Genomic DNA, 15,921 nt, shown 5'->3' with positions numbered 1-15,921 from the left:
TCAGAGCCCGGTCCGCACATACTCAACAAAATCCACAATTGACCCGGCCCAATAGTTGGCCCGCCGATTCATGCCCGAACATACCGAGATTGATGCCTAAAGAAGCCATCATCTCGAAGAGGCGTATTAGGAATACAATATCCCACATTGGAAGTTGAGTAGGATCTTAAGTAGTATATATAAGATATGGGCCTCTACACTCATTGCCAATTGGTTTTGAGTTGGAAGTCCACTATCTAACAAAACTCAGATTGGGATGTCAACAAAGTTAATGTCTCGATAGAGGGGTGAAGATGTGGACAGAGTGTTATCAATCCAAGATATTGTCCTATGGCAAGGATGGATATATTAGGAGCAAAAAATCAAACAATCAGTGATTAAGAGCACATATTTAAAACTCAAGAGTGACTCCTAAATTACTAAAAGAATCCAAAAAAGAATATTGAAATCTTGAAAACATTCTCAAGAACAGCAAGCTGTAAGGCAAATATGATCAGTTTTTTTTTTCTCTCCGGCAATAATGTCTGTCTTTGAGGTTTTGGAGTCGAAGTCTTTAGTCTTGTATGGTCAGAAGATAGTTCTGCCAGAAGAACCGAGTTGTTCTGCCATATTGGTAGCATGGTCAACCATTTAAGGCAAACAAACACTAATATCTTGGTTATAATTTTATGCGAGTAGTCTCATTAGTTTTACCATTTACGTCTTTGAATTTGGATCCATTGAATTTTTCAAGACAAACAAGATACCACTTTATTTATTGTGTCATTAGTTAATCTCTTTAGCGGAAGATGTGGTCTTTTCCATGATCGATATGGCTCGTCGGATATTTTCAATCTGATCAAAAGGAAACAAATAATTTATAAATTCATAAACTTAAATTATCTTACTACACAACTAGATTTTAATCCGCGGTATACCGCGGGACAATATTTTTACAACAAAAAAAAATTAAATTTTAAAAAATTGTATTTGTTTGTTAATTTAGTTTTTTGTTTGTTTAGTGTTTAAGATTGTACAATTGTATTTTAATTGTTAATTATAAAATTTGATCAGTTATATACCGCAGACACGAGACAATTATTTAGTTTTATTTATACTAATGGTACATTTGTACCGTATCGAATTTCTTATGGTTATAAAAATAGAAATTTCAACTGCTTTTTAGATTTAACCCGTGAAAAAATTATTCTTACATTATTATATTTTTAAATTTTTAGTGTTTTTAAATTTAATTCGTAAGTTTAAAGTTATTTAGATTCAACCCGTGAAAGAATTATATCCATAAAAGTTATTATGCAGTATACCACATATTAATTTATATTATAAATACTCGAATTTATTAGATTTAACCCGGAAATAATTATTTTCGCATTTTTTATCAGCATATTAATAACCATTAAAGTTTTAATTGTTCATATGAAACAATATAGTTATTACTGAATATAAAAGTTTTTAAAAGAAGAAAATATTGTATGGATATTTTTGGCATATGTTATTAAGTGTAATAAATTTCTTAATATATAAACTGTTTTAGGAAATTATAAACCAAATTTGTAGAGACATTTTAGGAATCTAATTGATTATGTTTATATGTGCAATTTTTTAAGGATTAACTTTGTAAATAAGTATAACTTAAAGGACACCAAATGTACTTCAATTTATAGAAACACCACGGGATAATTATTTAGTTTTATTTATTATAATTTGAGAAATCTGAGGAATCAACCTCTAAGTACCCCAAATCAAGTAAAGTAGATGACTAAATCTACATTTTACAATCAAAATATGTAAAGCAAAAATTTCTATAGAAATTCTATACAAACAAAATCTCTAAAGATAGTTTTGGTGATTTTATGGGATTAAAACTTTAATGGGTAGAGCTGTTTTTGGAAAAATCGAAATTTATAGATATTGTTAAGATTTTATGGCAATAAATGTAACAAATGTTGGTCGATTTAAGAAAGTTTAGTATTTGAATTTCTCTGCAATATTATTTATGGAACCTTTTTAGGGGTTAATGTTATAAATAAAAATTTAAATAAGCAAAACTTAAAGAGCATAACACAAAATGTACTTCAAAAATGTTAATATAGATATTAACATACACTATAAACCTTATGTTTTTTTTTTTAATAACAATTCTATGCAACATATTCTTTGACTATTATATTTCAAAATGGAAATTGCATAAAGTATGTGTATTACTGTATAACTTGTAAAAATATATACAGAGATCGAAGTAGTGAGGTTATTATTATTCTTTGGATTAATAAGTCACTACAAGAAAACAGTCGATTAGCGACTACAAGTAGCGACTACATTTGTAGTCGCCAAATATAACGATCACATAGTGACCAATTTGCGACTACGTTGTGACTACAGTAATTTAGTCGCTACTGAATCACTACCTTATCGACCACAGTTGATAGTCATACTATAGTCGTCAAATTAGCGACTATTGTGAGACTCATTCGGCGAGTCATTAAATAGTCACCCCTTAGTCGCCAAATAGTCATAAAAACAGTTAAAAAAACGTGTTTTTCATGTGGGGGTTGGTGAACCAACTGTTATTAAGTAGTCGCCTATTAGTGGCATAGGTATAGTCTTTAAAAACAAATTGCACCCATTTGTCTTCTTCATTCCAACACAAGTGTCTTTCTGTAACAACCCGTCCCGTGGACCCCGCTAGCCTCACTGCTAGCCCGCTAGCCTCACTGCTAGCCGCCCAAACGGACCCCAAGCTGGCCCTGCAGGGCATCGATCCTAACCCCTCACTGGGCAAATGGAACTATTCATCCAAATCCACAGTAGGTTATTGGTGCGCCAGGCGTTCCTCGAACCCTGGTCCCCACCCTTTAACAACCTTCCCACAGGACAAGTTGCCACCAATTGAGCTGCAGATCAATTGGTGGCAACTTGTCCTGTGGGAAGGTTGTTAAAGGGTGGGGACCAGGGTTCGAGGAACGCCTGGCGCACCAATAACCTACTGTGGATTTGGATGAATAGTTCCATTTGCCCAGTGAGGGGTTAGGATCGATGCCCTGCAGGGCTAGCTTCGGGCCTATGGGGGCAAGCTAGCAGTGGGCTAGTGGGGTCAACGGGACGGGTTGTCACACTTTCCTTCCCCAAAAAAGAAAATTCTTGATCAAAAAAAAAAAATTGTCTGGATAAAAACTTTTATTTTCTCCCAAAAATATATATATATAGTTCTAAAAAAAAAACACAATATATACATATATAATGGCGGGAAATTTTTCATTAGAATTCGAAGTGGGGTTGGACCAATTCTTATCGTTTGCAAGTAGCCAAGATACAGTTCAGAATAATGACGGTAAGTTTCTCTGTCCATGTAGTGTTTGCAAGAACAATAGATCCGTTCGATGCATTTAAACGATCATACGAAAGAACCTGTCGGCAATAGAAGGCAAAACAGAAGAAGAAAAACAAACATATGTTTTAAGAAGCCTATCATTTTCTTATTTTTATTCATAAACAATATTTGCATAATGCATCTATTAGGATTTGGACTTATGAATATGCTCTATTTAAGGCATCTATATAGGTTATATATAGAATCTTTTCCTTATTTCTTTTTTTGTTTCAATATTTAAATAAATTATATTTATAATCTGTAATTTAAATTAATTTTCATTAAGGATTAATTACTAAAATAATTTAAATTTGTAATATAATTTTTAGAAAAATAATAAATTGATTTGATTATTATAATTTGTAAAACCTAAACTAATTACTAATTACTAAACTAATTAAGACCCAAACTAATTAAGGCCCAAACCCACCAACTAACCTAAAAACCCATTAACCCACTAACTAACCTAAAAACCCTAATCTCACGAGACAATAACCCTCTCGAACTCTATCGCCTCTCTCGTAACTCTCTCTCAAACCCTACTCTCTCGAAACCTCTCTCCTTACCTCTCTCGTTATTTTTCTCTTCGAATCTATCAGTCTCAATCACCAACAAGATGCCGAATCAAGGGAAGAAGAGGAAGGTTGCTCCTAACGTTACTTAGAGAGCGATGGGGGCAACACCAAATCGATGGCCTAATACTCTGCCCAGTCGGTACAACTTCATGCCGGCGGGACAAGAACCTCCTCCTCTGCAGACGCCTGAAGAACAACTCGGCGGTTTGCAACGGCAGTCATCAGCCCAGATCCAGAACTATCCTCCGCCGCAACAACTTTTTTCAGAACTCATCTACACATCCACCACCACCTCCACCCGAGCTACACCAGACTCCTTCAGAAGAAGTCCACTTCAATCCACGGACTCAGGCCAGAAGTTGGGATGTCTCTCCGCCTTCTCCAGTTCGACCCTCTCAAAGTCAGGTGAGAAGTCAGGCGAGAAGTCAGGCCAGAAGTCAGGAGCATCCATCGCATCCGTCGTCTCAAGGGAATAACTTCGAAGAAGAATCTTCTCCAGTGTTGCCCGAACTACAGGCGGACATGTTGCGTGCTCTAAATTCACTGCTTGTGGTTCCAGACAGGGATAAGTTCACCACCGTCCTCTCTCTCACACCCGTACCGAACACCCAATGGTATGATTTTCATCTTCACATGCGAATAACAATGATTGTGGTCTTGTCTTGTGCGAATATAAATGATTGTGGTCTTGTCTTGTGCGAATAGCAATGATTGTGGTCTTGTCTTGTGCGAATAGCAATGTTTGTGGTCTTGGCTTGTGCGAATAGCAATGATTGTGGTCTTGTCTTGTGCGAATAGCAATGTTTGTGGTCTTGTCCTCTGCGAATAGCAATGATTGTGGTCTTGTCTTGTGCGAATAGCAATGACTGTGGTCTTGTCTTGTATTGATCTCATTTTTGTTGGTTTGTCTATTATTTGATTCTAAGTAACCTGCTTACTTATTTTATTGGTTCATGTGTATGGAGGTTTACTCGTGACAAAGGATTGAAACTTGTTCGGAAGATTACTAAAATTCTTCAAAACAAATTTGAAGGTCCCTTCTACAACTGGACATGTGTGCCGCGGGACAAACAAGAGAGATACTTCCTTGAGTTCGTGGTAAGGATAGGTCCTTTTTACATAGCTTTCATACATAGCCTTCATACATAGCTTTACATGTCTTCTTTTCACTCACAATAGCTCCTTTTTTTTTCTAGAAAACCCACACTTGGGATCTTTTGATAACCGGGACTGTTCAAGCTTACTTTGAGGGAATCTATCAAAACCGGATCAAAGACATGGTTAGCACTGTGAGGACTAGTCGAGTTCAACCAAACTTGATTGGCAACACTCTCTGGATTACGATGAAGGATTACTGGGACACTGAAGAAGCACAACAAAGGAGTAAAACCTACTCTGATGCCCGTATGTCTGACCGTAACGGTCTCACTACAAGAAAAGTGAATATTAATAGCGCGGCATATCCGCTATGGTAGGATTCGATAGCGCTCTTACGGACGTTGTCTATACGCCCCGTTATAAAAAGTACAAGACTTTAGATAACGTTTTTTCCAAACGCTATAATTTAAGTGATTTAACATAACGCTGTTTTATATGCAATATAAAATTATATAATAACGCTTTTTCTTTGCAATATTTAAGTTTATAATAGCATTTTTTTGTTGTTATCATTTTATAATGTATATTATCATAATGCTACAATAATCATAATTTACAATTTAATTTTTGTTTATTAAATCAAAATTTGAAATCTGATAAACACAAATTCTATAACGGAAAGAATTATATGATCAAATGTATTACAAAATCTGATACAAGCTTAAACCAAAGAACTACTTAACACAACACCTAAAAGAAACACAAAGCCATTCTGTGACCAAACATAAACTAAAAAGATCTTCAAAACTCTTAGCTTCATCATCGTTGTTTTACCTTGGAGCGAACTAATAAACGCTTACAAACACAGGGTCCCAGAATCGGAGACCTACCTGAGACAAAGCTTATCAGAGTCAATAACAAAGTCAATGGAAACAGCAGATTGTTAAAAGATAACCACAATGAATCAAAGAAATAATCACCTAATACAACTTAAACAGACCACAAGGATGTAGAACATATTGATCTGAGTAAACCTAGAAGATTTAGAAATGAAGACTGACCTAAACCGATAGATTCCGAGCTCTTCATGATTTTTTGGTTCTTACACGAGCATATAAACACTCTGCACAGAAAAATGAAAGTAAGAGAGCTTCACTGAACTATATTCTTCTGTTAAGCTAGAACTGTGCTAAGATCATTAGATATGATATAGTACATTAGTAGTAGATGTTAATGTACAACAATAAACAATCAAGCTGTTGAGATTCGATCTTAGAAGTTTCTTAAAAATAGCAATCAAAGACTTACTCCCAGAACCACGCAAGAGATCAGTCAAGCGAGAGTCTCGTTTAACCCATCTCTCCCACACCCTCCATGAGACCCAAACTGACCTGAAAAAAAACCAAAGAACACCCAAAAAAAAAACAGTTACACACTAACTCAACCACAATATTTATCTCAGTGAAGGAGAGACTAGAAAACGTTACCGATGGTGAAGCAGCTAAACATCTTCTCAAGAGCTGAAGAGAGCTCAAGGTAGCTCTTGTAAGTCTTGAGATCGATTTTTCTCAAGTAAGGAGCACCTTCCATACTTACTTTCACATGCAAGCAAGGTTCTTGTTCTGGTCAACTCAAAAACAAACACCATCTTTACAAAAGCTTTTTTTTGGTTTTTCAATATCTGAGAAAGATCTTAAACAGAGCAAAAAAAAAAAACAAAAAAAAAAGAAACTTACATTGAAGCTGGAGCTGTTGCAGAGCTCTTCTTCTCCTTAATCGGCACAGAAGGTTGTCGACTTACCATCTTTCACGACAGAGCTACCAGGACCATAACCGGAACCAGCATCAGCAGTAGCAGTAGTGGATCCAGGAGAGAATACCCATTTGTTAGACTCGTTAATGGCATAAGAGAACACCCTTTTGGCACCTGACACAGGACAGCTACTCTTGTTGAGAGACAAGAATCAGTGGCTTCTTTCTGCTTCTCAAAGCACAAATCTTTCACGCTTCTGCAGAGATTACCAACGCAGCCCATATTCATACTGTCAACAGAAAACTCCCAAGCAAACTCAAGCGGGATGGCAAGAAAAGTGAAAAGAAAATCAACAAAATCTTCTCTGCACTCAGCATAAAGAATCAACCTGTCTGTCTTTCTAACGTAAACTTTCAAAGATATGAGCTCATCTGCATTTCCTGCAACTTTCATTTCTTGCACGAGTGGTGTGAACATTTTATGCTTCTTGGACATACAATTTTTCCTCAGGAATGTGTCTGTCAAGGGAGACTCTGAAGTAAACATACACCCTAACAAAGTTAGCACCCGCGTTTTAAAACAATACACATAAGATTAAAGACTAAATCACAAAGTAGTAATTAAGCAAAGTACAAAATAATAAAAAAGATAGACAAAGTACCTCTTCAAAACCAACATCAATGACCATTTCTTGCAGCTTGTCAAAACCAGCATAGCCAAGGTCATTGAGGACGTTAAGAACAAGACCCATAGAATTCAATGCCACCTTCAGATCATCAGTGATGATAAATGGAGCTCGATACAACCAAAGAAATCGACTCTCTCCGGTGACTCAGAACCAGAGAAGTTCAACACGAGAAAATCGAAAAGGGGTTATTAGATACAACCAAAGAAATAATCAGAGACAGAGAAACACCAAAAAGGAGCCAACAAAACACAGAGACGAAGCAGTGCTCCAAGATAGAGCTGAGAAATACAGAGATAGAGCTATAAAATAGATCACGAAACCAAAGAAAAAGAGAGAGAAGACGAACAAAATGTTCCAGAGATGAAGAGATCTATGAAAGTTTAGTCACCGCTGGTGGAAAGAATGCCGACGAAAGAGCTGCCGTCTTCCTCTCCAATTGATCATCTAGGGTTTGCTTTGTTTGATTTTGGGATCCAGCGAAAGCCCAGAAGAAGAAGAAGAGGAAGAAGAAGATTAGACACCTAATAAAAACCCTAAATCGATACAAGAGAAAAGTAATCGAAAAGGGGTCACATGGAAGAACCCTAAATCGTTACAAACCCAGAAACAAAAATTCTACCTAAACTTCAAATATACCTTGGAAATTGGAATCAGAAGGCCAACGACGACAACAACATGGCGAAGACTTTGTTATATTATCACGGCTAGTATGGCCCTGTTCTTTTTGCTGTCGCGCGACTCCACCTAGCGACTGTCTTCTTTACAACTATATATTGTAAATATGAGCAATTTGATGGATTAAAATGTAAATTCTGCAAATTTCTAATTAAAATTTATTTTTTTATGTTGATAATTATTCTATTCATCGTCTTCTTCCCAGAGCTGAATCTATAGGATTCAAAATCAGCGACAGTCGCTATTTCTAATTTAAAGTATGGGTGGTGTCGTTAATTAATCTGGCGACTCCGAAATCTTGAGATTTAAGTCGCAGCGACGGGAGAAAAGGAAAGATGATGAATAATTGAAAGAAAAGTAAGCTGTTTTTGGGTCGCCGTGACTCGGTTCCCGAACAGGGCCAAAGACATGTATCACATACAGAGAGAGTGAAAGGCAGGAGGGAAGATCCAAAGAAGGTTTTTTTGGCTAAGTATTTTTTTAATTTTTTTGGTTAAAAGTTTCGTTCTTTTATGTTTTTTTGACTAAATTTTTAACACGCGGACAACAAAAAAAATTCCGCTTAAAACATAAGATAACACTATAGATATGTCACATGCAATAAAAGATAAAGACAGAGTAAAAAAACAAAATTAAAATCATACTTTTTATACCCTTACACTTTTAATAGCATAGCCAATTCGTAAACGTTATAAAAAAGTAGCGTCTCACTCATTTATTGCGGAAAAAATAAAAACGCTATCTTTCAATGCTATTAATACTCACTTTTCTTGTAGTGCCTAGGTCCTCACGTCCACCTCTCAGGGCTAAAGTCGTATCGACAACTTCAAGATGAAATGGTTAAGTAGCTGTTATTTTTGCCACTTTCAATTCTTACATAGCTGTTATTTTTTTTTTGTTAATCTCTGTTTCTTTGCTAACATTGCAGGTTGAGGAATTGGGAAGAGAAGTCCGACTTGGTGAGGTTTTTATCAAGGCACATACAAAGCCTGATGGTACATATGTTGATCGGAAGGCAGAGAAGATTGCAGAAACTTATGAGAAGACTGTTCAAGAGAGGTTGTCTCAGCTCGAGGCAGAGTCTTTTGCTGTGTCAGATGGAGAATCACGGCCACGGGACCTCACAACAGAAGAATATACAGAAATTTTCTTTGAGGTAACTTTTTTAAAAAACCAACACACATTTATAGTCTTGTAGTTTAATTTGTCATCCACTAATCTTAACTTTTTTCTTATTTTCAAGACCACTGAGAAAGATACAAGAGGAACACCTTATGGAGTTGGAAGCCTCAAGGACTGCCTTGTCAATGGAAAGCATAAGCAAGCATGTGGCTCTTCTACTTTTGTGGCTCTCCAAGAACAGTTGAAGGAAGCTCAACGCATGATTGAAGAACAGGCTGCTCAACTGCAGAGGCGTGATGCAGAAACAACTGTGCGTGAAGCTGAGCAATCCAAAGTTATTGCTGCCCAGAAGGACAAGATTGACCATTTCTCAATCGTCGAGGAGTTTCTGAGGGAATGTGATCCGCGGTTTGAGAATTTCGTTGCAAGCAAACAGACAACCACAGAACCTCTTCCCAAGATGATCCAACTCCAACTCCATCAACCGCTGCTTAATAGGTTTCTTCTATGTCTTAACTCTTTTTGGATGAACTCTATCTCACTCTACTCGGATGAACTCTATCTCTCGCTCTTTTGTATCTCACTCTACTCGGATGAACTTTATCTCTCTCTCTTTTGTATGAACTCATTGCCACTTTCAGATTGTGTTTAGGACCTTTTTTGATTTCTGTAACTTGAACATGTACCGTGTATTTCAATATTATGTCTTTCCAAATTTGAATCTTTCAATTAAAATTGGTTTACAAGAATTAAAAGAAGAGGATACTGGGAATGAAAAGAAGAGGATAATGGGAAATTAGTATATGAAACATTCAAATTATGAAATCAACATCAGTGGCTAAATAGTCGTAACATACAGATTCTGAAATCAAAATCAGTTTGCCAAATAGTCCTAATGTAGTTTCTATATAGTCACTACGGTAAGTGACTATATAGCAACTATAAACACTCAGTTACTAATTAATTACACTATAGTCGTAAAACAGACACTATTTTAACGACTACGAGACGACTACTTCATGACCATATAACGACTACATCTTTTGGTCGTACAGTAGTCGCTAAAAGGCGACTAAAAATACGACTACATTAATTAGTGACTCTCGATCTCCGACTGTTTGAGTTAGTCGCTATTTGGTCGTAAACACAGTTTTTACGACTACAAAGCGACTAATAATGTAGTCGCTAACCACCTGTTTTCTTGTAGTGAGTGAAATTCACATATGAATCATTGGTGTTGATCAAAAATGAAAGGAAAATATGAATAATTGGTATATATATATATATATTGTATGAATCATTGGTATACATATATATATATATATATATATTGTATTACGATAATAATCATTGTCATATATATTACCTAAAATTAAAAAATGAGAATATATATATATATATATATATATTATGTATCTTATATAATATATAGTTTTCTATATTAATTAGGGTCAGAGTTTTTATAGGGTTGTGTCCGTTTTATTATGTTTAGGTTTTCACTAGGTTCTTAATTTTCACAGACATAACATAACTGTGAGAACTGAAACCGAATTCTCCTTCCGAAGTGTTTCTGAACGGAGGAATTTACCACCGTTATAATTCCAAACTGAATTTAGAGATAAAAGGCTGTGAAATAGAATGAGTATTATTGCTTAAGAGAAAGTTTTTCCATCCCCCTTATAGTCCCCATTCTTTCGTATTTATATCAGTCTATTACAATCAATGCCAAATCAAATAACTGCGTAATCCTCGCGTCCTAATCAATTCGATTAATTGCGGGAATCTTTGGCCGAGTCCGAACTGCAAACTGACTCGAGGGATACTTCTCTCCGCTCCAAACCTTCTATCGGGCCTAGTGGGCCGATCCGAATCATGGCCTTGGCCCATTTTGATTGTTTGGTCTGGGCCTTAGTCCGTTAACCCGAGGTGAACAATCGTGGTTACAACAGTTGCCCCCCAAGTCCTCCGAGCTGATTAGCTCGGGGGACTTTTGATCTTCAATCGATTGGTTTTGGGAAACTGAATATCCCCCCCATATCTCATAATTTGATCGTGGTAATGATGAGATTTGCCTTCCCGAACAAGCTCTGGGGCCCACTATGAGGCTTAACACGCTATAAGAGAGAAAAAATGAACCGGGACTTCTCGTTTTCCCAGGCCATCATTACTTCCTCTCGGTTCCGTGTATAAAGGTAACCTCTCAACTTCTTTCTCGATTATTCTGAAAATTTGTTATTTGCTCTCTGTGTCTTGCTTTGCTCTTTTCGTTTTGCTCTGCTTTGTTCTTCGTTACTCGCCGGAAAGTTCTTCAATTCTTTCCTCTTTAGATTAATTTTCTCTATTTTTGTTCGAAAAGCATGTCGCCTCCGAAATCGACGCCGAGTAAAGTCACAAAACCTCTAATTCCCAGCGCTTTCGGTCCTCATCAACTGTCGATTCTCTCTGCGAATGACATGGCCAAGATTAGGGGATCCACCGGAATTCCTCCGGAGATTAAGATTCGATTCCCGGAAGCTCACGAGTCTCCGGAAAACCCACCTCCAGGCTACTGCTCCGCGTTCGAGATCTCTTTTTCTCTGCGTGCGGACTATCATTCCCCTTCCCGAGCTCATCCTGCGGATGATGTTTGAGTTGGGCTTCGCGCTACCCCAGATGTGCCCGAATTTTGTCCGGACCGTTCTATGTCTTAAGACTCTGGGGGAAGAGTTCGATTACCAACTGTCTGTAGCTGATTTTCTTCACATTTACACCGTGAAAACGGGTCACACCAAGGGTACTCTTTACGTAAGCCCTCTCTCCAGGCTGAAGGTATTCGACGACCTCCCCGAAAAGGATGAGAAATGGCGCAAGTCATTCTTCTTCTTTTCGTTTAATGAGCTCACCTTCGGACACCTCTCGAGCTCGCACGTGTCGAAGTGGACTTCGAAAATTGGTAGCGTGGTGTACTTCGTTAGGTACCGACTAGTTTTTAGTTTTTGCTTCTTACCACTTTATTGTTTTTGTTTCAGCCCACTTTGAGCGAGGTTTGCTTTCTCCCACATTCGCGGAGTTCTTTTCGCGGTTCTGTAGCCAAGGTCAAATTGCCTGGGACTCTTTTTCGTGCGAGAGAATTAGAGAGTCCGGAGCTAGGCTCAGGAGACGTTCTCTCGTTTGCTCTGTCCCTCCCCCTGTTTCCGATACTTCCTCAATGGGCTATAGGGAAGAAAGAGCTTTCAAGAAAGAGCTCGAGAATGCTGAGAAGGAAGCAAAGAGGCAAATGTCTGCTGCCCTTCCTGAAGGAAAAGCTCGCATTCCTGCTAAGAATGCCGACTCTTCTGCCCCTGAAGTGAACGAGGCTTCCGTACCCCATGCTGATCCTTTCGAACCCCCATGATTGTCATTGCTAATCCCAGCAACGAACCTCAGGAAACTGAGGTTCCTCCTCCGACATTAAACAAGGGCCCTACTAAAGTGAGCTCGTAGCGAACCGAGCCATTAAAAAAAAAGGAAGGAACCTGAGTTTTCTTCTTCTTCTCGCGAGAAAACCTGAGCCCGGACTAGTTTGTCAGGGGATGAGCGGGGTAGATCCAGCTCGAGGGATGAGGCAAGGAGTCTTGAGGTTCCTCTGGGAAGCTACCTCCGAAGGAACAGCGTCATTCTCCTCGAGGTAAGCGTGACCCGGGGGATACTATATTTTTTGTTTTTACACGTTTAAAGTGGAATAACGTTGTTCATGTTGTGCAGCTCCTCCTGCTTCTCCAGCCGACCTAATGAGAAGCTACACCCGACCTGGAGTTCGGGTTCCAGCTTTTGCCGATATGTCCGAGGTCAACCGTGCGAACTTCTTCCATTTCGCGGATAAAGTCGGCGAGCTCAGTGAAATTTTTTTTTTTATTTTTTTTTATTTTATGTTTTGACTAACAAGCCGCCTCTCTCAGATGATTATCGACTTTAACAACTAGGTGGCGTCTTATGAGGAGCAGCTGTGTGCTTCCCCATCGACCTCTATAAGTGAATGGTCTTCAGGAAGAGTGGCTGACCTTGAAGCCCAGGTGGCAGAGTTCACCAGATTGGAGGCCGTAAATGCTAAAACCGTGGAGAAAGCCGAACAGATCCAAGCTCGGATGAAGAAGGCTGAGGTGGAGGTGCTGGACCTTGGGGTTGCCAACAACGACCTCCGAGGGAAATTGAAGAAGGCGGGCGATCTCTACTATGAGGCCACGGAAAATGAAAAAGCAGCTAAGAATAAACTGCACGAGATCAAACTCCACAACCAACTTCTAGAGGCTGGCAACAGCTGCGAGATTGAAAGAGTGCGGAGGGAGGAGAGGTAACCAATGAGGCGAACTCTCCGTCCACTGATTGAGGAAGTGAAGGTTCACTTCGAGGAAAGGGAGAAGCTAGCTCCGGCCAAGATCCGAGCTGCTGAGATTAGGGCTAACCGTATGTTGGTTGAGGAGATCTCTAGAGGGGAGATCCAAGACATCGAAGCTGAGCTCGGTATTTTGCTAGCTGACGAGGAGAAAGCTGATGAAGAGGTCTTGAAGGTAATTCTTCGCGACTTTGATCCTTCTGCATTTTCTGACCTCTTGGTGGACAGGCCCGAGCTATTATGCAACGAGCCCCCCTTGAGTATCACCATTGATGAGTCCGGAACTAACTTCAGAAGAATGTCGAACCAGGGGCTAGATGCCTTCCAAGGTAATACCAGGTTGGAGGTGGAGATTGCAGAGATGAGCCTGGTCCTTCCCAAAGCAGACAAGGTTGCGGCATCAGAACCTCCTCATTCTTCCGATCATTAGTAGATTCATTCCGGGGTTGTTTTGGCACGAGTTGTCCCCCCTTTTGTTGTTTTTCCGTCTCTTTTGCTGAACCTAACTCGGAGTTTTTGGTCGCGGTGACCACTCCGAGTATGAATATTTCCTTTAATATTAAGATTTCTTTTATCTTCATAACTCATACATCCGAAATTTTTTATTGCTAACCCGCGACCAAATTGAATTCGTGGAGTCGTATTTTTGATCTTGACTTTAGGCAGGACTCTAATAGTACGAAGTGATATTTCGATTCAAACAGTTTTTAGGAAGTGTGACTTCCGTTAAGGTTCTTGAAATTACCTCGGTCAAAAAATTTTACGGAGTAGGACTCCGGTTTTAACGAAGCTTTATGGAGTAAGGTGGCTCCGTTTTATTGAATTTCGCAAAGTTAAAACTCCAAGTTATCCGTCACGAAGTAAGACTTCTGTTTTTATTGAATTTCGCGAAGTAAGTTTAACTCTAGACTTTCTGATACAAAGTAAGACTTCAGTTTAACTGAATTTTGCGGAGTTTAACTCCGGGTTTTCTGACACGAAGTGAGACTTCGGTTTAATTGAATTTTGCGAAGTTTGACTCCGGACTTTCTGATACGAAGTAAGACTTTGGTTTAATTGAATTTTGCAAAGTTTAACTCCAGACTTTTTGATACGAAGTTAGACTTTGGTTTTTGTCGAATTTTGCGAAGTTAGACTTCGGCTTTTTGATGATGATCAACCATTCTTAACAAAAAGTTAGAGAAAAATTTTGATTTCCCCTTTGAATCTTCCAGCTGATAGAATCCGTTGCGCACTTCACTAGTAATTTTGTACGGTCCTTCCCAGTTGATTTCCAGTTTTCCCGCGTTGAGCTCTTCGGTGTTCTCATGGACTTTTCGCAAGACTAAGTCGCCAACTGCTAGTGGTCTACCTCAGACCTTGGAGTTATACTAGCGTGCCATGGCACTCTGATAATTCTGCATCCGAACCAAAGCTCGGTCCCGACGCTCGTTAATGACATCCAGTGTGTCTAGCATAAATTCTTCGTTCTTCAAGGCTCGAAGTGGATTCAAGGTCGTGCGAACTCCGGGTACTGCGAGGTAAGCTGGGACTACGGAATCGACTCCATAGACCAAGGAAAAAGGTGTCTCGTTTGTAGCTCGTCGAGGCGTGGTTCGGATTACCCTGAGTACACCTTTCAGTTCGTCCGGCCAGCATCCTTTGCGAGAGTCCAATCGTTTTTTCAAATTCGCCAGTATAACCTTGTTCATCGCTTCGGCTTGCCTATTTCCTTGTGGGTAACGAGGAGTTGACTTACAAAGCCGTATTTTCCATTTGGCACAAAACCTTTCGAACTGCGAAGAGAGGAACTACGGGCCATTGTCCGTGATGATTTCGTGTGGAACGCCATACCGGTATATTATGCTCTTAAACAGGAACTGCTCTACTTCCTCACTTATCACTTTTGCATAAGCCGCTGCTTCAACCCACTTAGAGAAGTAATTAGTAAGGGCCAGCACGTACTGAACCCCCCGGGTCCTCGTTGTAAAGGGCCAATGATGTCCATAGACCACCTCATGAACGGATAAGGAGCGGACACAGAGAACAGGTGTTTGGTAGGCTGGTGAATTGAGAGAGCATGCTTTTGACATTTCTCACAAGTTCGGGCGTAGTCCTCGCAGTCAGCGACCATGGTGGGCCAAAAGTACCCCTGCCGTTTGATTTTGAAGGCCAGGGTCCGTCCTCCGGAGTGGCTTCCACTAGGGCCATTGTGAACAGCTTGCATCAGTGTCACGAGTTCCTCGCCAGCAACACACATTAAATAAGAACCTGTTATGCTCCGTTATAGATGCAATATCGTGCACTGAT

The 15,921-nt window shown here is 39.1% G+C and overlaps 2 protein-coding genes, 1 long non-coding RNA gene and 1 pseudogene across 20 annotated transcripts; 1 reads left to right on the top strand and 3 right to left on the bottom strand.

Moving 5' to 3' along the window:
* LOC147938435 (uncharacterized) lies at window positions 1-109 on the bottom strand (annotated as a pseudogene).
* Window positions 110-5,697: 5,588 nt separating this feature from the next.
* On the bottom strand, window positions 5,698-8,237 carry LOC104710872 (uncharacterized). Of its 18 annotated transcripts, none has more exons than XR_015566805.1 (8): window positions 8,121-8,237; window positions 7,458-8,017; window positions 7,185-7,347; window positions 6,780-7,085; window positions 6,531-6,673; window positions 6,352-6,434; window positions 6,105-6,166; window positions 5,698-5,933 (listed from the first exon to the last, which is right to left on the bottom strand). It is a non-coding gene; the product is annotated as an uncharacterized LOC104710872 (long non-coding RNA). The 18 variants fall into 18 exon arrangements; XR_015566799.1 differs by having other exon boundaries at window positions 6,531-6,665; XR_015566809.1 differs by having other exon boundaries at window positions 5,698-5,929; window positions 6,531-6,665.
* Window positions 8,238-8,862: 625 nt separating this feature from the next.
* Window positions 8,863-9,996, top strand: LOC147938434 (uncharacterized). Its single transcript, XM_087467041.1, has 3 exons — window positions 8,863-8,998; window positions 9,088-9,315; window positions 9,403-9,996. Exons 1-3 carry the CDS (start codon window positions 8,996-8,998, stop codon window positions 9,931-9,933), a joined length of 762 nt encoding a protein of 253 aa, XP_087323167.1. The 5' UTR covers window positions 8,863-8,995; the 3' UTR covers window positions 9,934-9,996.
* A 5,006-nt stretch (window positions 9,997-15,002) lies between these two features.
* On the bottom strand, window positions 15,003-15,323 carry LOC147938433 (uncharacterized). Its single transcript, XM_087465634.1, has one exon. The coding sequence runs from the start codon at window positions 15,321-15,323 to the stop codon at window positions 15,003-15,005; it is 321 nt and encodes a 106-aa protein (XP_087321760.1).
* Window positions 15,324-15,921: the final 598 nt, after the last annotated feature.

Source organism: Camelina sativa, chromosome 9 (assembly GCF_030686135.1).
Source record: "Camelina sativa cultivar CO46 ecotype springtype chromosome 9, ASM3068613v1".
Lineage (NCBI taxonomy): Eukaryota > Viridiplantae > Streptophyta > Magnoliopsida > Brassicales > Brassicaceae > Camelina > Camelina sativa.
The sequence above is the reverse complement of the archived record's forward strand: the minus strand, read 5'-3'. Positions and strand labels throughout refer to the sequence as shown.

Excerpts from the sequence above, each read along its gene's own strand:
- LOC147938434 (XM_087467041.1), top strand. Across the intron at positions 9,316-9,402 it reads ATACAGAAATTTTCTTTGAG|ACCACTGAGAAAGATACAAG; the intron begins GTAACTTTTTTA and ends CTTATTTTCAAG.
- LOC147938433 (XM_087465634.1), bottom strand. The coding sequence starts at position 15,323 with ATGAACAAGGTTATACTGGCGAATTTGAAAAAACGATTGGACTCTCGC.